Source organism: Ambystoma mexicanum, chromosome 13 (assembly GCF_040938575.1).
Source record: "Ambystoma mexicanum isolate Mex_15411 chromosome 13, UKY_AmexF1_1, whole genome shotgun sequence".
Classification (NCBI taxonomy): domain Eukaryota; kingdom Metazoa; phylum Chordata; class Amphibia; order Caudata; family Ambystomatidae; genus Ambystoma; species Ambystoma mexicanum.
Window position 1 is genome coordinate 11844839 of NC_090938.1, and position 23279 is coordinate 11868117.

Below are 23279 nucleotides of genomic sequence, written 5' to 3' on the forward strand. Positions count from 1 at the left end.
TCAGATAGACTTACCAGTAGGTATAGTTCAACTCAAAAGGGTTACGCTTGGGACCTTCCACACGGGGCTCTTGCCGTAAATCTATAGAGTTCACAATGTCTCTGCCTCTTAGGGTTCCCTTCCCCAAGCCTAGGCCCCTTTTTATGAAGTTCAATAAACAAACAAAGGGTTCCTCTTGTCGGGGTGTACTTTTCAATGTGCAGCTCTTTCGTGGGTTAGTATCAGACTAGTCTAGCGAGAAGGCCTGGTTCTTTGTTTCCGCCCAGGCGAAACCACTCTGACCTCTGACCCCTCTCCTCATTTTCTGGCACTGTATATACATTGTAGACATGATAAGAAAGTTACTCTTGTTACTGTGAAAAGCATATTCCGTTTTCAGAGATCTGTTAAGTGGCTCTTGAGGGATTCTAGAATTTTGAAAATTCCACAGGGTAAGGATGTTGTCAAAAATTGGGGGAGTGAAAGGATTGCAGGGGGGAAATGTACAGCAAAGCAAAAAGAATAGATGTGAAAGAAAATGTACAAAAACTGCAGTAGGTTTATACATGTGATTGGAATTCTGTTAGACCGAGAAAGGCCATGAAAAAGATCAAAAGGCTGAGTGGGTAATGGAAGACACTAAATAGATCAGGAGGAGAGGAACCGGCCGGCTCTATATACCTAGTAGCACAACGCACTAGCCCCCCCCCCCTCCCCCGTGCACTTTTCTAGACCCGTCAGAGTGAATTTCTTTCCTTCTTTCATGTCTTACTATTGACTTTACCACATTGTAGTCTTTCTTCTATTTCTCCCAATTGTCCCTGTTTTCAGTTCTGCACACCTGTTCCCACCCCCAACCCAAGCACCCACAAGTCCATTTACTTCCCTTTCTCTAACAACTTTGACATGGGACAATTTATAGGAACAAATGTATCAGAATTCTTATAACTTTTGTATTGATTATTTCCCCCGTCTTCCTTCTCTCCCTGCCACAATCACTGTTTTGTCCTTGGGCTCTCCGGTCTCTCCTTTGACCAGCCCTATTCGGAAACTCCTTCCACCAGAGCTGTCATCTACTTATAGTTTCTGAAGTAACGTGTCATTACAAGCCTGACCATTTGCACTCGCCACTAGCCATTGGCGAGTGATGACGCTTGGGAAACCAGAAATGTTGTGTGTGTACATGTTGAAAACAAAGGGTGTAATGACTTATTACTTATGCTTGGCTAGTAGATTTGAACTTGAAATGTAACCTCTGGCAATTGCCTATGTTTTCTTGCTAGGTACTTTGCCAATCAAATTCTTAAATGTTTGACCAGGGTACATGCATATGGGCTGGTTACAAATCTGCCTAAAAAGGGCTGCTTCGAGAGTTTTGCATAATTTTCACCTCGCTGTGCTGCCAAGCCTTATAGTTTGTGTCTTTACCAGTATTTTTGATACATTTATACTTTGATTGGCAGTGTGTGCTGGGATAAGCCAATGGAAGCAGTAGTGCAGAGAAAGTCATAAAGTTTGAGACCATGTAGGTCTGGTGTCACGTGCAAGCAGTAAGATAGTTTGTGTAGGCTTTGAGAGTTTGAGCACTAAGAAACATGCCACATATTTCATGCATGTGGGTTAGAATCCAAGTGCAGGTGTGTGCCTGGCCTCGGCAGACGGAAAAGGTTAGAAGATCAGGTGGGCTAGAATCCAAGTGCAGGTGTGTGCCTGGCCTCGGCAGGCAGAGAAGGTAAGAAGATCAGGTGGGCTAGAATCCAAGTGCAGGAAGATCAGGTGGGCTAGAATCCAAGTGCAGGTGTGTGCCGGCCTCGGCAGACAGAGAAGGTAGTTTCATCAGGGTGTATCTTGCACTCTTCTTCTTCAGACCTCATCTATTTAAGGTGATCTAAAATGGATTCATCTTTTTCATTAATGGGCCATATATTCTCTTAATCCTGCTAATTCTCTTGCAGTGGAGTATTTTCTGCATGAAAGTGAACCTCTTGCCCCAGCGCACCGCTAACTGCCTTGTGTTTATTCTTTAGGGGCGTCAACACTTTCTCCCCCGAGGGACGCTTGTTCCAGGTGGAATATGCCATCGAGGCCATTAAGGTATGGACTATGTTGGGTAATTACTGTTTTGATCTATTCAAGATATTGTTGCAGCACTGTCAAAGTTCGGACTTGCATTGTTTTGAGCACTCTTTAGGTTGTAATTTCGTTACTATTAGTTTTTTTTCCCCTATTTCTTGTAACATATGTTTGGCTGTCTTTGTGTGTCTGTATATGCTTAAACATTCTGTATTTTTACTTGTTTATAGTCTCTGGTGTCACTTGCCAGCTGGTGCTGCTCATTTAATGATAATGAATGAGGTTCCTACTAAGGATTGGCACTGGCATTGCTGTTTAGCCAGTCGCCCATAGCCTTTATAACACTACTTCCTGTGCTGGAAGCTGGGAAGAACTTGAGGGCGTCCTCACTTCTTTTCACCCTGTGTCGTCCTCTCAGGGGGCCAGGGAAAGGTCATTGCTCTTGGATCCCGACCCTGGGAGCGGAGATGCGAGGGAGGATCACCTGGGTGAAGGAGACGTGGGGAGAGAACGTCCCTAGGTGAGACATGGTATCCCCTATTTCCCTTTCATACCGAACCCTCTGTCCCTCAAGCCTTCATGGGCTTTTGCCAGCCCTTTCACTGTTCTTCCCTTGAAAGAGTCCCCAAGCTGAGTACTGGGACGAGGAAGAGACTAACTAGGAAGATGCATCCTCATTTTGTTGCGACAAACACATGTCAACCTAATATTCTTAATACACTGTGGAGGCAGAGTCAGCTGAGCAGCGGTCGAGCAAGTCCCGATCTACAGGAGGAGCAGCGCCGGGTGTGCCGAGCCGCTGGGAGCAGAGACAACGTACCGCACAGGAAGGAGAAACCCTGTGGCGGTCGAGGACCTCTCAACAAAGCCATTGGCTCCGACCAGTGAGTGAATCCAGACAGGGAAACACCGGGTTGGCATGCAAATATGTTAAGCAAGCAATGAAGATTGATTTTAAGTGGAACTAAGCCTTTATATGAATGTCGAATAAAGTGAAAGTAAATATAAGCATTTGTGAGTGCCAAACAAAGTAAAAGCAAAGTACTTTTGAATGCTGAACCAAGTGAACACTTTTGAATACCAAACGCAATGTAAGCAAGTCTTGCGCAATCGTGAACCTTAAACTGAGTGAAAGAAAGTTTGGGATCTTGCTTAAATCCAGTGAAGTGCAAGATATGAGAAAACGGGCCCGAGCAAAAGCCAGAAGGAGGATTAAAGCAAGGGCACTTTATGAATATACATTGGCAAGAGCTAGGAGAAAGTGCAACTGGCGTATTGTGATCAGTCAAGCCTCTGTGCAGTGTCTGGACAGTGTGACACAGGTGGAGACATCAGAGCACTGTCGAGTTGACACTGGCCTACTGTTGATGGAAAAGCTGCAAGGAAGGGGGACCGATTGCGTGACCTGTAATGGGTGGACTGTGTGGTCCGACGACTGCGCCTAGGTCAAGTGAACCCCTGTGTAGATTGTTTTTTATACCACAACCATTCAGAAACTGAAGTGCCTATGTGAACTAGTGAAACATACAACTAGTATAAGAGTTGTGAAGTGTCCCAAGGACTTGTGGTGTTTTGAAAAGCTGGAAGATTTGCCCTCTTGGGGCAGGGAAACCCTATGCTCTGTGAACTGTTTTCAACTTGGGGAAGGGGAATCTGCTTACAAGCCAAGAACTTTGAACACTTTTCTTTTTGATGCTGACATCCCTACAGATTGTGTACAGTTAGATATGAGGGCAAGTATAGGTTTTGGACACATACATTTTCTTTGGACTGTCTAACTCAGACTATTCTTGGTTTTCTTTAGGTAGGGAAAACCCACTTTAGCACATGGCAAGTTAGGCGTTACTCCATCCTACATTTTAAGTTGATAAAAAGTAGAAGCCAAAACGTGAACCTGTTGTCTGCGTCTCCTTCACGGCACCTTCACAAAGCCCATGGAAGAATTATTGGACCAACTTCAGTTATAGTCGCTTTCTATACATGCAAAACCAAGAGACTCTGTAAGGTTGTTAGTGGGTCGAATTCTTCATCCGCTCCCCTCAGAGCCCAGTCTCCTCAAGTGGCTGTTAATGCTTCTAGTGGTCCAGTTGCTCTCCCGACTCTGCTGGTCCTGCTGCTTGACTTACGGAACACGTGTGGGATGGTACATGTGAAAGACGCCATCACGGCAAGAGTGTGTGTGGAGGTTTTTTACAGGCATGTATGCACAATGTAAACATTGACTGCTTTGCATTGAAAGTGAAGAGTGTTGGATGGAATGTCTTGACTAGCCACAGCATTGCCCCGGGCAACCCTCCAACCCATCATTTTTTTTAGTCTGCTTGGCCATTATGCATAAAAATAAAAATAAATTATAGAAGGGGAAAGACTATATAGAATCCAGCCTTGCTAGTCCAGAATGAACTGCTATGTCACATTGCTTCTGTACAAGAACTCGAGAAACCCCAGACATGTTTCGGCCTCACTGAGCATCATCAGACTGGTGTAGCTTAGGTCTCTAGACCCAGCAGGCCAGGGACCCACATCAGTATATACCGGACCCACTCTGGGTGAACCTAGCAAAACGGGTTCAAGGCCCTTCCAGTTCACTCTATATCGTGCAGATTTGGGAGAAGTGCTTTTATCGGAAGGTTTTGCCACACTGCAAATTGGGGGCTTAGCAATACAGTGGGTGTCATATGCAGATTATATCATTTTATTAGCTAGTACTCAAAGGGCTGCAGCAACTAATAAGCTAACGAGAAATATGCGATAATAAACTCATTGGGAATCAACCTAGAAAGTACTGTTGCCCTGTACTCTGGGAAGCTATATAGCTACTGTACCCGTGGCTCCCTCTAGTAATATCACCTACCTGGGCCTAGTGCTAGGCAGCCAAAGGTCCATTGTTGGCCGGATGAATAGGTTAAAACTAGAAGCAAGCCAATTGGCAGCTCAACTGAGGTATATAAATATGAAATACTGTAGATTCACAATGAAGTGGTACCATTGCTGCTATATGTTCAAAGAGGCTTTTATTTCTTCTTAAAGCATACCTTGGAATATGGTAGAATCGATCATCTGCAAGAAAGCACTAGGTTTGCCAATATCCTTACCTATTACAGCACTAAGATGTAAACTGGGATTGTTTTTGGAGAGCATTGGCCATCTACAAAAATATCCTGATAGCAAAGGAGAGAACTTTATATGTAATAATTAAGAAAGAACTTGAGAGAATGCGCTCTGCTCCCGTCGCCAGTTTCTCATGTAGAGTCGGGAAAATTTCAGGATTCATTGCTTCTGATAAAGAACTATATGGAAACCCAGTCAGTTATTCCAAAGTGACTGCGTTAAGACAATTGAATCAATGCGTTAAATTGAAAATGCATGCAAGTATGTCCCTTTAGGATAAGCCTCTGGGAATATGCCCAAGAGATTTCAGAATTCTTTTTATAGAAAGACATTTTTACGATTTGGGTGAAATTTTAACAAATCAAATAAAAGGTCTGTGAGTTCCGCTAAATTGGTATCGGAGAAATGCTCATTGTGCGATGGTGGTTCAGTGCAGGGACTCTGTGGCTCTTTTGATTCATTGTAAGGGCCTCCCCGAGTCTCACACGTTCCTTCAGCAGATTTACCCCATGGGAAAATTGGATTACTAGAAGGCAATAAATGAAGTCTAACAATTCCATTAGTACTTACAAAAACAAAAATTGATCTAAATCAGTTGAATATTTTTTTTTTTAACACAGTTCCGAAAAACGGAATGTTAATTTTAGCTGCTATTAAAATAATTTTTAATGAAGTGTAAGATATTGTTAATGTTGTACTTTACAAGGGAAGTAATATGATATTTTGTAAGATTTTGTGTATTATGCAATGGAACGGGTGTATTAATGCGTGTACGGTGTCTTGACCAACTATTTAACATTAATAATAAAAAAATAGCACAACAGAAAAGTGGTGGCTGGAAGGTGTTGGATCATGGCTCAAAATGTGCACTCGCCACTCTACATTGGCTAGTGATAACCCTTAATGAATAAGAAATGGCGTGCTGGGTGTATGCATACAATTGAGGTGCCAAGTGACTTTTTATGGCTGGCTAGTAGCTTGCAATTTGACATTTTACCCCTTTTTAATTAATCTGAAACACTGGCATTGCTCAGCATAAAACCTCCAGACCATCATCTTTGTTTTTTTTCTTTCCAGTCTGCAATGCTATTACAGAAGGGTGGAGGGGTGGGGACCCAAACCCCAATAATCCTCCCTTAGACCCCAGTTCCTTTTCATCTACTCCTATGCATGTTTGTCAGTCTACCCCTCTCATTACTACTGAGATGAGGAAACATAGAGACTACTGTCATAGACGAGGACTAGGACAGGCGTGGAACAATGACAATCGCCAACAAGACCATGATGGAGCAGTCTAGCTTTTTGTGGACTTCTCCAATAAAAACCATAGTGGTCTAGCCACTTCGGCACAGCGAAAGAGGAAGCAGACCGGGACGCAGGAGAGGGAGTAGAGAGGTCTGAAGCGGGTCCAAAGCCTGGGAGCTGGTGGGAAATAGTACTGCATGACCAGGAAGAAGTCAGAGGCTGTGGAGCCGCCGCAGCATAGAAGAGATCCATGGAAGGCACAGGAACTCTACGGCTGTTAGCAGATGCACAGGAGAAACCTGAACTCTCGCGGACCACGCACAAAGGTACGCTAGTTGCCGGAAAGGCGTTGGGCATCCGAGAGGGTTGTGGAAAGTACGGAGGGGCCACAGAGAGCAGCTAACATCAGTACAAGACTGGCAGGAGATTCCAGGAAGAACACCACACCAGAAAGGGTTGGTTGAGAGACCCTACCCGAATTGAGAGAAAACCAAGAGGAAGGTGGAAGACATCTTCCTCGTCAGTATTATTGTGGAAGACTGAAAGCTAAGGAAAGCTAACCATACTTGACAGGTTAGTGAACCAAGTTGGTCCAGACCAGGGGAGAGGGATTAATTCCCCCTGTTGATCTGAAGTGCAAGGTAAGCCTTCAAGGAGGCCTGGGGAAGTGAGACGTTCCCCCTGGTGTTGTGAACTGCAAAGAACACTGAGAGAAGGCCAGGGGAAGGCAGTCATCCCCCTGGCATTGTGAAAACAGCGCGAGCAAGAGGCCTGGAGAAGAGAGGCATTCTACAGGAACCCAACAGTGAAGAAATAACATTGTGCAATAAGAAATGTTGATGTTTAAGGTGGAACTTTTACACTTTTGAGTTGAACTATGAACTTTGCTGCTTATTTGACATTTCAACGTGGAGCTTTGTACCTTCGGGATTGCAGCCTGGGAAAGGGAGCCATTTCCTCAGGCTAAGATCCGACCTAACAAGTGGAACTGGGAGCCGTTGTCAGCAGAAGGGCGCCATTCTTCTGGACTTAGAAGATGCACTACCTCTTTAGTTTAGTTACAAGTGTAAGGGATAGAAGTAGGGTTTTTGGCTCAGGATGGTGGACTCTTGATTTCATGGACATTTTGACCGAATCCTTAGTTTTTTAGTTGAGGCAAGGATAGGTTTTCTCTTTTATTTTCCTATTAATAAAGGTTTATGCCAACAACCATGCCACCTGTGTGTCAGTCTCGTACTTCTGCACCCTTACAGATGTAACCTAGCAGCTCAGGCTCGACTGCCTCTTAGGTTGTGACACTGAATACCATTTCAATGTGATTTTCTGATACTGTAATGGCGTGGCAGGCTCAAAAATAAGTGAATGCTTGCCTTGAACAATGCCAGTGGCTATGATTTGCGTGTAACCTTTCTGAAAATTAGCTCTTACTTTTACTCTGCATTGATGATACTCGCCCTCTTCCACTGCACATGTGACTGCTGTTGGTTTGTTTTATTCCTTTTCATTCGCGCTCTTGAAATAAGTAATAATGACACATGGTCACGTGGTATGCTGCTGTGAAACAAATCAAAAGCCCTCCATTCCAGTATATTTTAAAAGCTGGTTCTAATCAGTAAACCATTTGATAAGTCCCTGAGAACTGCTGCACATCTGTAAAGTCTGAACGCTGCTTTGCGTAAACATCTTTCTAGGTGCAGGTGTTTTTGTTTCTTTAACTTCTAGTCTTTACAAAATCTGTGTTGATTGTTCGGCTTTGCATCCCCCCATACAGAAAAAACGAGGCCCCCACCCCTTTTACTTCTTAAAACCAGCGAATAATCTGAAAACAATGTTAGGTCAGAATTGGTGCAGTCACACTGTGAGACTGCACAATAAATATCTGCTTGGTATTAGGTAACCCACATTTTGGTACAGGTTTGTACTACACAAGGTGGTAGTAGGACTGGCTGCTCAGTCACATCGCAAGAGGGGTATACATGAGCTGTACAGATGAAATCCGTCAATGCAAGTAAAACGTACACACGGTTTCAGTTATAAATATTTAACATCCGTTTCAAGAAAGCGTTCTTTAAAAAGGCAATGGTTTGTAACAGTTCAAGTAAACTTTGGAATTACTTTTCAAAATCAATAAAGCTGTGAATACTCTTTGGAGATGCCCAATACACTTCTCCTACACCCTGAAGTGACTTAAATTACAAGGATAGTATTGCATTATTATATCGCACCAATATACTTTTTAGATTAGGAATTTCAAGAAGGAAAAATAGAAAGGTTATAACAGTTTCTTATAGTGTGTGGACAACTGAATCCAATGAGATCTAGGTAAAACTTTCGCAGTAGTAACGGTATTCAACAAGCTCCAACCTATGGAGGGACAGACGATGCCAAAGTCAACAAATTCAGAAAGGTGCCTTTAGGGCGACCGGACAGCCAATCATTTGGACAAAGTCTATGGTTCTGATGCACTTCTTCCAGATTCTTTCACAAAGTCAGATAGTTCAAAGGAAACTACTGAAGACACACAAGCTGTTAGGCCCGTGCAAAGGGGAGTTGAAATCGACTTAGAAAGTTGAGCAAGAAGGTAAGTACCCCCAAGCCCAAAAAAGTACCTTTTGGTTAGAAGAAAAGTGGTCCCGCTGGATTCCGTCTTGCTACAGCCAAGCAGGCCATGTTTGCGGAGCCTCAGTCGTGGGGACAAGAGGGGGGGCGCTTGGAGGGCTCTTGCAGCAGTACTCGGGAAGGTCGTCAGCAGCTACGGGCTCTCTTTGATTCAGTGGCACTTCGCGATTTCAGCGCTTCGCAAACAGCACTGGTGCAGATCGAATATCTCTGGCTGGACTTTCCTTGGTCCTGGACTCTGGTGAGGGGACTCTGGATCAGGGTTTCCTGCTTCTGGAGTGTCCTTGGGAGGCTCCTAGAGCTTTTGGCTGGATTCATTCCGCGGCAGATGTTGCTTTCGGTTATGGACACTCGACCCCTGGCATTGGGTTTCTGCAGCAACGGAGAGGCACAGCAAGTCGGGGATTGCGCTGGTGCAGTTAGTCTCAGTTAGTTTGTCCCACTAACCTAAGCCCCTGTCCCCCCCAACAGCACTATCAACATCCACATACTATATCGTCCTCCCACGGGACTTCAAGGGCCGCCTCCTGCATATACCAAGCAACCACATCAAAGGCTCCACTAAGACCCTACTTCTCGGAGTAAAAAGTCTCTGGCCCAACACACACCAAAGGCCGCACCCTCCACTGGGTCGCTGACCATAACTGCCTCAACTCCATCATCGCCAACTCACCGCTACCCTGGACCGATCACAACTGCGTCGAGTTCACCATACCTACCTCCTCTAACACCAAAATCCTCACCCCTGCCCCCTCAACACTAGCAAGAAGCTCCAAAAAACTCAGAGCACATCCTTCAATCACGCCTCAACATCCCTGCACTAGCCCCACCTTTTTCTAACGACCCAAACGCCTTAGCTGACACCTACAAAGATGCTCTATCCAAAGCCATTAACGCCATAGCGCCTCTTGAACCCAAAACAGGCAGAAAATCTCTACAGAGTAACTCGTGGTTCACGGATGAACTTCAGTCCCTATGCTCCCGTAAAAGGGAGGCTCAAAAAACTGGCTAGCACACCCGAGCGAGGACACAAACTGCTTTAACCAAATCTCCTGGCTATATAAAGATGCCAAAGCCAATTCCTGCAATGTCCGTTTCACTAATGCCAAATCGCAATCTAAAGAAATCTTTGCCATTTTCAACAAACTCATATCCACCACTTTTCACATTTAAAGACATTTAAGAACTAGAAGTCACTAACATCCTCAAAAACCTAAAACCCTCTGTGTAAAGGAGACATCGGTCCTCCCAAACTTTATACAGGACTGCGCAAACCTCCTTGTCCCACTTATAACAGCGTTCATTAGCGCATCATTCAGAACCGGTATCGTCCCTGCTAGCCTTAAAGCGTGGGTACGTCCACTTCTTAAAAAAATAAAAAATAAAATTAAAAAAAAAACACACTCAACCCAACACAGCCCAACAACTACCGACCCATAACAACGGTGCCTTTCCTCCTTAAGATCCTGGATAAAGCTGCCCGTTGCCAAATCCAACATTTCCTTGAAACCCACCCAATTCTTGTATCTAGACATCTGGATTTCGCAAAGTTCATGGCACGGAAACAGCACTGGTAGACCTAAAAAACCAGATCTCACATATCATGGGTAAAGGCAAGCCTGCCCTCGTGCTACTGTAGATCACAATACACCCACATCACACCTTACACACTCAGCCAACTTCTCCAAAGAAGCTGCACAGTGGACCACATCCTTCCTCGAGGGCAGGGCTCTAAGTATTCTCAGACGTAGCCCATGATGCCCCACCACCATTCACTGTGGAGTCCCACAGGGCTCGTGCACGGCACCCACTCTATACAACCTGTTTACAAAGCCTCTCTTCAACAAGCTTGCCGTCTTGGGTATCGCATATACCAACTACGCTGATGATACCCAAGTACTCTTACCACTCACTGGCTCATACACCAAAGATGCCCAAGCATTTCACTCATTATACACCACCATCCAGGCTTGGATGGCAGCCAACGGCCTGTGCCTAAATGGAGAGAAGACCACAATCAACATTTTAGGCCTAAGAACTACATTAGCCAAGCTAGACAATTTGTACTCAAACTTCACTATTGACAACACCATCATCCCTGTTTCCACATCAGTGAAGACCCCAGGCGTCTACTTGGACTCCCCACTCCATGTCCAGTCAGCTGCCATCACTTCTGCCTCAACGCACACTACTAAACTTATAAATGTAGTTAAACCATACTTATCCAAGCCCAAATTCCTCTTAATTGCCAGAGCCACTATTTGAGCCAAACTGGATTATTGTAATGCTCTCCTAGCAGGCACTTCCAAACACAATCTAAACAGACTGCAAATCACGCAGAACAATGCGCTCAGAGCAGCATTAAGCCTTCCCAAAAGAGAACACATCAACCAGGCTAGACAGGCAGCCCACTGGCTCCCTGTCAAAGAATGCATAAACTTCAAAATCCTCACCCACAAATGCCCATCATTCTCAGCTCCAGCATATCTGGCACAAACTTTATCCAAACCTACTCACTCGAGACCCACCAGAATGCATTACACCAACCTTCTGCACACCCCCCACATCAACAGATCCAAAGCGGGAGGACTAGGTTTCCCATATATAGCCTCAAAACTCTGCAACGCCCTACACATAGACATCCGAACAGAAAACTCCCTTTTCACTTTCCGCAAAAAACTCAAAACCCTCCTCTTCATCTGACCCCTTGTGTGCTTCCTGTCTGTATATATGATTGCAATTGTTTTTATCTCGTCTGTAAATAAGTAAAATGTCTGTAACCAACACCACAATGCCTCCGGGTTGTTGCGCGCTCAACAAATGCAAATAAATCAACAAGGGAAGAGGTCGTCCCATCCAGAGCTTCTCTGTCGATAAAAAGGAAGTCGGCACAGAAGCAGGGCTTCACCAGCACTTCAAGGTCCAGGAGGTTGCAGCCGGCGTCTCTTCACAATTTCTGCTTCAGATGTTTCTTACAGTGGTCGGCTCGTGCCTCTAGTCTCAAAACCCTTGCCTTTTTAAGCACGTTTTTTCTATTCATGCACAGCCGAGGCTGCTGTCAATCACACAGCAGGGTGGCTGTCGGGACAGCCAGCCGGCCAATCGGGACTGGTTTCGTTCAGGCACACCTACAGACAAAGGACTGGAATTTCGGTACCCTCCACATCCTGTCATTCCAGACACACTGGAGCCAGGGGCGGGTTCATGGCTGAAGCTCGCCAAAGGCCAAACACACACAGGGCTCAAACGTGTCTCAAGGCAGAGTAAAACCCAAGAAAGACCTCACAAACAGAAAATGGCAAAAAAAGAAGACTGGCCATTTTGACAAAATGGTCACCCCTGGGTGCTGTAAAGCAGCTGATGGTTTAGCCCGTGTTTTAAAAAAAAAAAAAAAAAAACACACTGGTAGTACAAATTAAACCACTGCCACCAGCCTTTTAAAGTAGTGCGGGTACCAAAAATGTTACATGAGACAGTAGGATAAGCCCCCCTCCTCAGTAGATGGGGTGTGCTGGACCTACAAAGAGAAAAGGTAAGTAAAGTAAATTTCACTTTACTATTCTTGTGGACAGTAGTTCACCCAAGAAAAGGTATTTAAACCTTAAGAGAAATCCAATAGATAGTGTCCCCGCACTGAAGGTGCTGTGTCACTATACAAAAAGCAGATGCCTATGGAGTTTCAGACTCCAAAAACAGTGAAAACGTAAAATCCAAATCGGCGAAAAGTCACACTCACTCAGGAGTTAAGTCCTAAATCCAGCAAAAGACCTGGGGTCTCTAAGGTTGACGGGAATGTGCACAGAAATGAAAATTCTTCCTAAAATCCAACAATTGAAACTCGTGTGGGAGCCTGCCGCACAGTCGTCATGCCCCCCTCCTGCACCCGCTCCCCTCTTCCACCCCCCCCCCCCCCCGCCCCCTTGCTGGTCCACGGGAATGATGATCAGTGCCGCAGAAAGCCCACAGCCTGCAACATTCTGCTCTTCTGGTTAGCAGTTTTGCGTTTTGCTTTTTTTTTTTTTTTTTTTTTTTTTGTGTGTGTTTTGTTTGTGTGCCATTGCCACTTTCAGGGATTTTGCCTCATCCACAGCTAAAATATTGAAGTTGATAATGTGATGCAGATATAAACTATTGAATAGTGAGATGTAGCCTTCTGGTGCAGTGGACATTACTCTATTGAATCCTTCGATATCCATGTGTACCGAGTTGTAAGAGAGAAAGTTGTCCCTTACTTTTGTGCTACACGGAATTTAATATGAAAGGCAAACCATATTTAACAAAGCTGAATTAATTTGGATTTGGCCTGGCCTGCCTTAAAAGGCAGGATGCTGTAGCAATGGGCTAATCGCAGAGCCCAGATGGGGCAGCTTGACCTAAAGGCTGATGGCAACACTGAATCGGTGGGGGTCTATGTCCATTCTGTCCTTCATCCTGGGAGTATGAACTTAACACTTCACCCCCACCTCTATCTTCTTTCCAGCTCGGTTCTACTGCAATCGGAATCCAGACGTCGGAGGGGGTGTGTTTGGCTGTGGAGAAGAGAATCACGTCTCCACTTATGGAACCGGCCAGTATTGAAAAGATTGTGGAAATCGATTCACACATCGGTAAGATTGCCACCCCAAAGCCTGCCTTTTAGGCTGCCCATGTTTACCATGAAGTACTTGGTTTGCCACACCCTGGTCTGACCTCTTCCTTCCTAAACATCCCACAAACCTTGACTTGTAATTCTCCACCACTGGCGCACCCTACCCACTCTCTGGGAATGCATTGGTCCACCTCACACCTGTTTCCCCATGCTCAGCCCCTTCTAGCACATAGCACCATAAATGCCTTCTCCAGCCCCAACCGTGGGAAGAAATGACCCAGAGTAACAAAGGGGGTCATATAGTATGGGGAGTGTTCTGGCAACTAAAGTCTGGTTCTATCGATTTTTGAACAAAGCCCAACTGATAAGCACCACATCAGCCTTTATTCTCAAAAAACAAGCAAACGCCCAACTGAAGTTACTAGGGAGTATAACTGCTGTCAAAATAACCCTTTGAAACCGACGTAGGAGTGTGCCCCCTTCTTGCACCCACACAGCTCTATGGACCTGCTGTATCCGTGCCATTGGAAGAAGCTCTATAAATCTAATATGGAGAGAACTTTAACTATGCACTCTCTATATGTAGAGAAGTATTGATTACATCTACTTTTAGGCACCTTTTTTAAAATATCCAAATTTGGAATGTAAGTTTGTTTTTACTAAAAACAATGTTCTCCTAATGTGAGACAATTGGAAGTCAAATACTCCCTCTTCACAATCTTAATTGTGTCTGTATGCTTAAAAGAAAACTTGCCCCTCTGTCCCCACTAACATGTAACGCCCATTTTGTTACAGAACCCAGTGCCAAAAGATCCTCTCAAGTTTCAGCAGCTGCACTTTACAAAACCCAATTCCATTACGTTAGAACCCTTGCGTTGTGACGTAGCTATCGGGTGGCACGGAATTGGTGCTGTTGAATTGCCCTTATATACTGAGCAAGCTGTGGCTTGCTCCATCTGCCTCTGACCTTTCTTCCTGGCCCCTCGCCTCCTCTACATCTGTAATAAAGTAAAGTGGGTGTCTAGATTGTTCCCCTGCACTGAAGCTCAGAATGTTGTGGCAATGGGGTAATAGCTGCTCGACTTTTGTAAAGTGTGACGCTACGTCTTGTGCAAGAAATAAGTTCCTTAAAGGATGGTGGTCTGCGGTGACCCCCACATTAACTTGCATATGTCATAGTAATAGGTTCTTGAGAGATATTTGGGATCTTGGTACATTACCATCAACGCATGATGCATGTGGGATGTTTAATATTAATTTGGCATGCATTTAATAGAGGGGCTTTAGATGCAAAAGTTTATCTTGCAACCACGCTTTGTCACCCTAACCGTTCCTGGTGAATTGTACATACGCCTTATTCATTCCTATTTTATTTAGTGAAGTTATTATATTAAGTTTGTTAACGAAGAGAAACTATAACAAGAATTGTATAACACATGTAAATGCATAATGCAAAAAACGAGGGAGCAAAAACAAATACGTTTGTTCCTTCCATTCAATAGAACATGAGATTCAAAGGAATCCACACATTTTAGTAAAGCAAATGATCTGGAATAACGTGTTAGTACATTGATTGGCAGAGGAATGTTAGTATCAAATATCTACCCTTGTAATGTTTAACAGTTCTAGAAATAGTAAAGAAAGGAAAAATCTGTGTGAAATGCATGCTGGAATATATGCTAGTCAGGTCTGTATGTTCAGGTACGTTATATGGGAATGTAGATAGTCACGTAGTTCAATATCAAATCTAATTTGTGATTATGTATTACATGACCCACTGCAATACAAATATCAAACGTGAATGCAATAACATTTGCAGCAATACCATCACAGTTCCAAAACCACATTCCTCGGTGGCCTACAAAAGAATATTTTGTAGTTCAGAATGGGGCCTAATTAATATTAATATTTTCGCGTAACTAGAAATGACATTGAAAACTAATTGATTGGGATATAAAATACCCTGTGCCTAAAGAGGATATACATTGTAACGGAAGCTTGGGTATCTTCATCTGCATTGTGTTTATACCCTGTGTCTAAAGAGGATATACATTGTAACGGAAGCTTGGGTATCTTCATCTGCATTGTGTTTATACCCTGTGTCTAAAGAGGATATACATTGTAACGGAAGCTTGGGTATCTTCATCTGCATTGTGTTTATACCCTGTGTCTAAAGAGGATATACATTGTAACGGAAGCTTGGGTATCTTCATCTGCATTGTGTTTCTACCCTGTGTCTAAAGAGGATATACATTGTAACGGAAGCTTGGGTATCTTCATCTGCATTGTGTTTCTACCCTGTGTCTAAAGAGGATATACATTGTAACGGAAGCTTGGGTATCTTCATCTGCATTGTGTTTCTACCCTGTGTCTAAAGAGGATATACATTGTAACGGAAGCTTGGGTATCTTCATCTGCATTGCGTTTCTACCCTGTGTCTAAAGAGGATATACATTGTAACGGAAGCTTGGGTATCTTCATCTGCATTGTGTTTCTACCGTGTGTCTAAAGAGGATATACATTGTAACGGAAGCTTGGGTATCTTCATCTGCATTGTGTTTCTACCCTGTGTCTAAAGAGGATATATATTATCCTCTGGATTAAGTTTTCCTTGCAGTAGTTGATCGTACTTTACCAGGAATAGAAATAAAATTGTAGTCATGAGTTTAAGTGTTAGCTCTAAGATTGGTTTAAGTTAAGATAAAATCATTAAACTGGCCATCTCCCAGCTTAATCTCCATGCTGAATCTGTTGGTAGTCTTCACGACCATCAGTCTGGCTTCAGAGCCGCCAGAAGCACGGAAACTACTCTCCTGAACATCCGCGAGGACCTGCTCTCGAACCTTGACTCAAACACTCCTTGTGTTCGCATTTTGCTTGATCTCGCCTCTGCCTTTGATACTGTCAACCACACCATCCTGCTCAACCGTCTCAGTGATAACCTGGGTATCGCTGGTCAGGCTCTGGCGTGGCTATCCTCTTTCCTCTCCAATCGACCCTCCCAGGTCCAACTGGGGTCCTTCCTCTCTGACATCTTTTTCTCTACCTGTGGTTTCCCCCAGGGATCTAACCTCTCTCCCTGGCTGTTCAACCAGTACTTGGCGCTTCTTGCCCACCGCATCGCCGCTCTCTGCCCCAGTTTTCAGTGCTATGCGGATGATACCCAGCACATTTTCAGGCTACCCTCGGCCTCCTCCTCTCCTTCCCTCATCTCTGACTGCCTTTCTGCTATCCAGGAATGGTGTGCCGCCAATGACCTCTGCCTTAATGCCAGTAAGACTGAGATTCTACTCTTCGGCACACCCACTCCCTCCTTCCCTGCAGCTCTCTGACCGGCCTCTCTTGGCCCTCTTCCTGCTCCTACCTGCAAGACTAAAAACCTTGGGGTCATCTTCGACTCCACACTCTTTCTCTCATCACATATCTGACGTCTCTAAGAAGTCACACGACCAGCTTCACCTCCTCAGAGGTATCCTTCCTTTCCTCGCCTTCCCTCAGAAGCTCACTGTCTCCAGAGCCCTGGTCCTCTCCAAGCTGGACTACTGTAACAGCCTCTTTCTGCATCTGTCTGCCTCTACTCTCCGCCCTTTGCAGCTCATCCAGAACAGGACTGCGAGACTTGTCTTTGGCCTCAAGCCCAGGGACCATATCTCTCCAGGGCTGAAATCGCTACAATGGCTCCCAGTGGCTGTGAGGATTAAGTTCAAAACCCTCTGCATTGTCCACAAGGCCTTCTGGGGCCTCGGGCCAAAATACCTTCAACTCTCTTCCTTAATATCTTCCTTTTCGAGCTCTTCGCTCATCCACCTCCAACTTCCTCCGGGTCAGCCACTTCTCCAAGCAACGAGTTGGGGGTAGATCTCTCTCTGCAGCAGGGGCCTCCCTCTGGAACAGCATTCCTGCCTCCCTGAAACTTGAGGAGAACCATCTCCGGTTCCGGAAGCACCTCAAAACCTTCCTCTTTGCCTCTGCTTTCTCTCCCCCTCTCCCCTGTTAATATTACTGAAACTGCACTGAATCTGCAACGGGGCCACTTACCTATCCCGGTCTGCGGCCGTGCTACTCTCCCCTGCACTGCCTCCCTGGCAACCCCTGCACTGTGGGACTGTCTCTGTATCCCTACAGCCCCTCCTCCCAGCACTTGTCTGCGCTTATCCTGCACTTGCCACCAGCTGGCCCTTATTATTTATCTTGTTCTACTAAACCTGTACTGCACTTCTCCTCTCCCTTTCCCCCTTGCACTTTTCCCTTCCCCTCCACCCTGCACTTGCACGATCTGAATGACACCTGGCCTAGTAGGATCGTTGTCTCCCCTTGTACCCCCTCACCTGCCTCGTCGCGCATTGAAACACTTGCGTATAGGCGCGTTATAAATGCCATATCATTATAAATCATGCCGTTGGAGGCTTGTAGCCATAGGTTCTTAACATGAGGGCAGACTGCAATTATCAGTAATGACGTTACTAACGAGGCTCGCCAGTTTGCTGTTTTCCCACCCAGTGGCTTGGCATGACGACTGTATTATTGATATACCTGTTTTAAGAGTTATGGTAACACGTTATATTATGGTAGACATTTTGGAATGGCTAAATTTGGTTTGTAAGCAAGAAGTGTAAATACAAATGTAGTGTATAATCCAATTGCCTGCCCGCAGTGGTCACATACAGTAAAACGGCGGCTATTTGGACACAGCAAATATGGCAGATAAGTAAAGGTGTGTGGGCAAGAGCTGCTTCTATACTAAACACAATTAGTATTTTATCTTTGAATACATATTACACGGTAATATAGCAAGAGCTGAAATGCCTATAAAGGACTTGATACAATAAAGTATGCAAGTTAACACATGGGGGGAGGGGTCATGCAAGTTAACACATGGGGCGGGGGGAGGGGTCGGTGCAATCTACCATCCTTTTAAGGAATTCTTATTTCCTCGCATCTGCATCTGTGTCAAACTACTCTTACCCTGTGTGCCCCTACTAGGGTCACACAGTAGTCAGCCCTTCCCTGCACGTGCCGCTGATGGCCTCTCTTCTCTCTCAACCTGAGTGCATGTCGGCTCAAGTCCTCTTCGGCACAGACTTTTTCTTCCAACGTTTGCAGCGCTTGGTGCGCACTGAACATTTCTGTTTACCTCCTGTGGCGACTCAGAAGGAGGAGGCAGACTCTTTACGTTCAGATTCATTGAAGAAAATGGAAAAAGGCCTAACTTCCCTATTTTATAAGGCATCCCTACCTAACACTAACTAAGGTGCTCGTCAGTCATCGGTGAAATGCCTTAACAGAAACTGTCCACCGTCCAAAACTAGCTTAACTGACCCGACCGCTAACCACTAAGGACAGTAGAATCACTCCTTTCTCCTGTTGGGTTTTTGCTTCTTTCAAACTTTTACTTCAATAATTAATGTTCAAGTAACCTCTGGTCAGATTAGTTTGTACAGTTCAGATAGGATTTGACTTGGCTTTGCCTGTCTTGGATCCTTTTGAATTCTGACTCGTTCCTCTTGATTCTTTCTATAGAAACCTGTGCTTCCTTGTTCCTGGTATAAACAGTTTCACCATTTATCATTCTCTCTCGTTCCCATTTCCTCTCCTGGGCTTTACTCGTATGGGACTGAATAGTACCATAGTGATTCTTGTTCACTTCTTGAGGTTATACTATTTGCGTTTCTTCATCTTGACTGAGACGAATAAGATGAGTCTTCTGACGATCTCCCGTCTCTTCTCTTGCTTTGCGTGTTCTGACTGGGAGGAGAAGTATCAATCCTGTGATGATCCTCACTCGCTCCTCTTGGTCTAAGTATCCCCGCCCCCCCCTCCTGATTTGATGTATTGGACATTTTGTATGCGCCTACGCACAAGTGTTTCCAGGCGCCACAAGACCAGATGGGGGTGGGGCGGGCAACAGGGGAATAACAGCAAAACAAATGGTTATATTGGTCTTGTGACTATCCTACCATGCAAATGCTTGAGAAGGTGCTAAGTGCATGGGGTGAAGTGCCGGAGTGGGGCGCCCCTAGGGAGGGGGGCAGGGAAGTGCCAGGGAGGCCAAGAAGGTAAGTGCCAGGGTGTGGGGGGGAGGGGAAAGGGAGGATGAATGATGTGGGCAGGTTGTACTAAGTTGGGTTAGTCGGAGAAAGGGAGCTGGAGGGCAAGTGCTGGCAAAGGATGCAGGAGGAACTGGTGGGGGATGGTCTGGCCCCTGTATGACTCTGAAGGGACCAGTCCCCACTTGTAGCGGCAGAGGGAGAGTTGGAACGGGAGGGTGAAAGGGAAGGAAGGGGAGAAGGAAAGTCTTGAGAAAATTCCGGAACTTTAGAAGACCTGGCTCAAGTCTGAGTGGGGAAGGAAGGCCATTCCAGAGGGAGAAGACGGCCACAGAAGGGGATCTACCTCCCACTCTCTGCTTGGAGAAACATTTCACCTGCAGAGAGTTGGACCCAGAGGACCAAAGGACTCTGTTCAGGAGGTATTTAGGGAGGGAAAGCTGGATGTAAAGAGGTCTCAGGCCCCAGACGGCTTTGTGGATGATGCAGAGGGTCTTGAATTTGATTGTTGCAGTCACCGGGAGCCAGTGGAGTGATTTTTGTGGCAGGAGAGATGCGGGCCCTGGTCTTTGGGCCAAGGATAAGTCTTGCTGTCCTATTCTGGATTGTTTGGAGGGGACAAAGGGAGGGAAGAGGCACATTGGGAAAGAGGCTGTTGCAGCAGTCCAGCCTAGAGAGAAACAGGGCTCTGGAGACATTGAGCTTCTGAGGGAAGGTGAGGAAAGGTAGAATGCCCATGAGAAGATGCAGCTGAAAGTTGCACGGACTTGGCAATGTCTGTGATGTGTGGAGTCCAAGATGAGCCCACGTTTATGCCTCACAGGTGGATTCAAGTACAAGGCATAAAATAAGCAGCGTCTCTGGGAATTTGCTATGCAATTCCATAGGTTTGCTAATTAAATTGACACTTGTGTAGCAATGCTAGCTATTTAAGTTACCACGTTCAAGAAAAGCACAGCTCACCCTGCATTCCACTTTTCTTGCCTTTGGGCCTCTCTCCACCCTTTGTTCTCTGTTCCCTCCAGTCCAAAGGGGCTAATGGAGAGTGAGAGTGCAGCAGTAATCATCTCCTCCACTCTCAAGTCCCTGTGTGGGAGTGCTAGGCGAGAATTTATTTTTCAAATAATTGAAAACCAGAAGTAACCAGGTGACACTTTTATTAAGCTGACTATATCATATCTGGCAAGACGACACAGAACACAACAGGTTTGTTCCCCGGGTCCGAGTTTGGAAAACCCTGGGTATTATCGTATCACATCATATCATAATGAATACACAAAGCTAACTAAATGTTTATGCAAAGTAGAGATCCATAGTTCCTTCCAGTCTGTACATCTACAGATCTGCTGCAGTACCACACACTGTAGTTTGCCTCCAGAGCTCGTTTTGCTCTGATTATGATTGCATTATATATTAAAACCTGCAGGCGAGAACTGCCGCAGAGAACGGGACAAACGGTTTTCAGGGCCTTTTATGATATTTATTTGTGTCCCTTCGTGGAGCTAACCTTTTATGTTTTGAAGACACTTGTCTGCCCGCTCGCTTAGTCGATTAGATTATATGAAGAGAGAGCACCATTTGCAGGGGATGTTGGACACTTGTATTTGACATTTAATGCAAAGTAAATGTTAAATAAGTTTCCCTGTTTGTGGCTGACCTCTGGGTGGCAGCAGAGTGCCAAACAAAGTGGGTTTGTGGTGGCATGCACCATTGTACAGAAAGCACATTAACGTTTTTTGTCCTCCCTTGCCAAGGGATGTGAACGCATTTCTCTTCAGTTAATTAGGTGTAAACTAAGTTGCTGGACTGGTAGGTCGCCTGGAATGTTAAAGGATGTGCATGACCTGACTCGTCAAACCAATATCTTATTTCAGCAATACAAAAATGCTGCATTGATGCTTATTTTATGTCTTGAGTACAAATAACTTCTGATAACAATAACAATATTAGTACAACATTTCTAATCAAATGTTTGCTAATCAATAATTGTTAATTAGCAAACTGCTAATGAATTTTTGAAAACAAATTTATGCCTGGAGTATCAGTCTCTTTACTTTGACTGAGATGAGTAGGATTCATCTCATAACCATCAGTTTCCCTTCCTGGGACTCCCCTTTGAGTGAGATTTCTAGGGGCAACGTCACCGGAGCATTTTGTGGTTCAGCGTTGTTTCTCTGTATTGTCCAGTTTCTCTCTCCTATTCTTTTAGGGCTTTCTTTTCCCTCTTGATGTTGAGGATGGCCATAACGTACTACCTATTCTGGGATTTGTCCTCTGCTGGCTGGTTTGTTTGGAGGACTCCTGGTCCACCACAAGTATTTTGTGGTCAAGACACCACCTTCAGTGCATCTCTCTCTGCCTGCACTCCAGGGCACACTTAATCCATCTGCTTCGGTTGCTTTACTCCTCCAAGTAAGTGTGTCAGCTTCAGTCACTTTTGGACCTAGGACAAAATGCCTACAATACTCTAAGTGTCTCGAACAAACATCTCATGTTTGACATCTTTAGATGTTCCTATTTAAACCTTAGCAATGGGGTTCCCTTACGCTTTAGCTGCAGCTGCAATGGATTGTGTGGGTGCAACCAGCAGGAGCATGATGCAATCACTGTGAATTTGTATTTGTTGGCTTTTCCACTGTTAGTTGGAAAACCATTCCACTTGGACAGTACAAGACTCCACTCTTAGTATAATGCTGTACCGCCTGAGAATATGGTAGCGTAGACCAAGCAACCAGGCTTATCTTAGGAGGGAGAGAGGGCTGTAGGAGAGTACATAGAACCTGTACTATGCCAAGGATTCAATAGAAACACTTACACTCAGAAGTATTATTTTTTTTTAAAAAAAGCTTTATTATGAATACAAATAGGGTAAGTTAAGTCTTGGGGTAAGTACTTTATGACAAACCCACACCACAATGCTTGTAGGTACACGGACCAAATCATAAACCTTTAGAATACCTAACAGTAATTTTAGGGAAGTCAGACCTGATTAGTGGTGCACACCATTGAGCTGAACAGGCTGTAGCCCCCCCGGCCCCCTGAAATTTTGGACTATGTTGACTCGACCTGGCTGACCTATAGAGCCGTGGACGGAAAGAACAGGACACAGACATTAAACGGCATCTGGGCTTTGCTGTTAACAAAGACCTTGCAATTAAAGCATTTCATTGTTGGCACCTGTATTCCTATGTATACTTTTTTAGGCAATTGAAATCGTTATGTGGGATTAGTACTTCCATGTAAAGGGAATGATTGGAATGGGGGTGAGGGGTCAGGAGAAAGCGAATTCTTACAGCAAGTCCTTAAGTGTGTGGTTCAGATGTGAAGGGGAGAATTAACTGCTTGTAACATTGATGCTGCATTAGACTTGTCTTAGAGTATGTAATGAAGTTAGATTCCCCAACATAAGTAAGTTAGCCCCTCCCCAACAGTCTCTGAAGTTGGTGCCTCTCCCAACATTTGAAGCGTTAGTCCCGCTAAATTTATAGCCTAGGTGCACCCCAGGTGGGAGCTGATGTGCACACTTACATTTTTGATAAGCGGAGAGGTGAGGGAAGCACCTTGCACAAACAAACACAGCTAAACTTTAAACCTAAAGGCTCCCCTCGCCTCTCTGC

General features: G+C 44.9%; 1 protein-coding gene across 1 annotated transcript in view; it reads left to right on the top strand.

The window, feature by feature from the left end:
- Window positions 1–23279, top strand: part of PSMA5 (proteasome 20S subunit alpha 5) — a 108690-nt gene that overhangs the window by 19645 nt on the left and 65766 nt on the right. The window contains exons 2-3 of the mRNA XM_069633005.1: window positions 2007–2073; window positions 13508–13634. Of these exons, the coding sequence (XP_069489106.1) occupies window positions 2007–2073; window positions 13508–13634 (194 nt within the window). The remainder of the gene's footprint in view (window positions 1–2006; window positions 2074–13507; window positions 13635–23279) is intronic.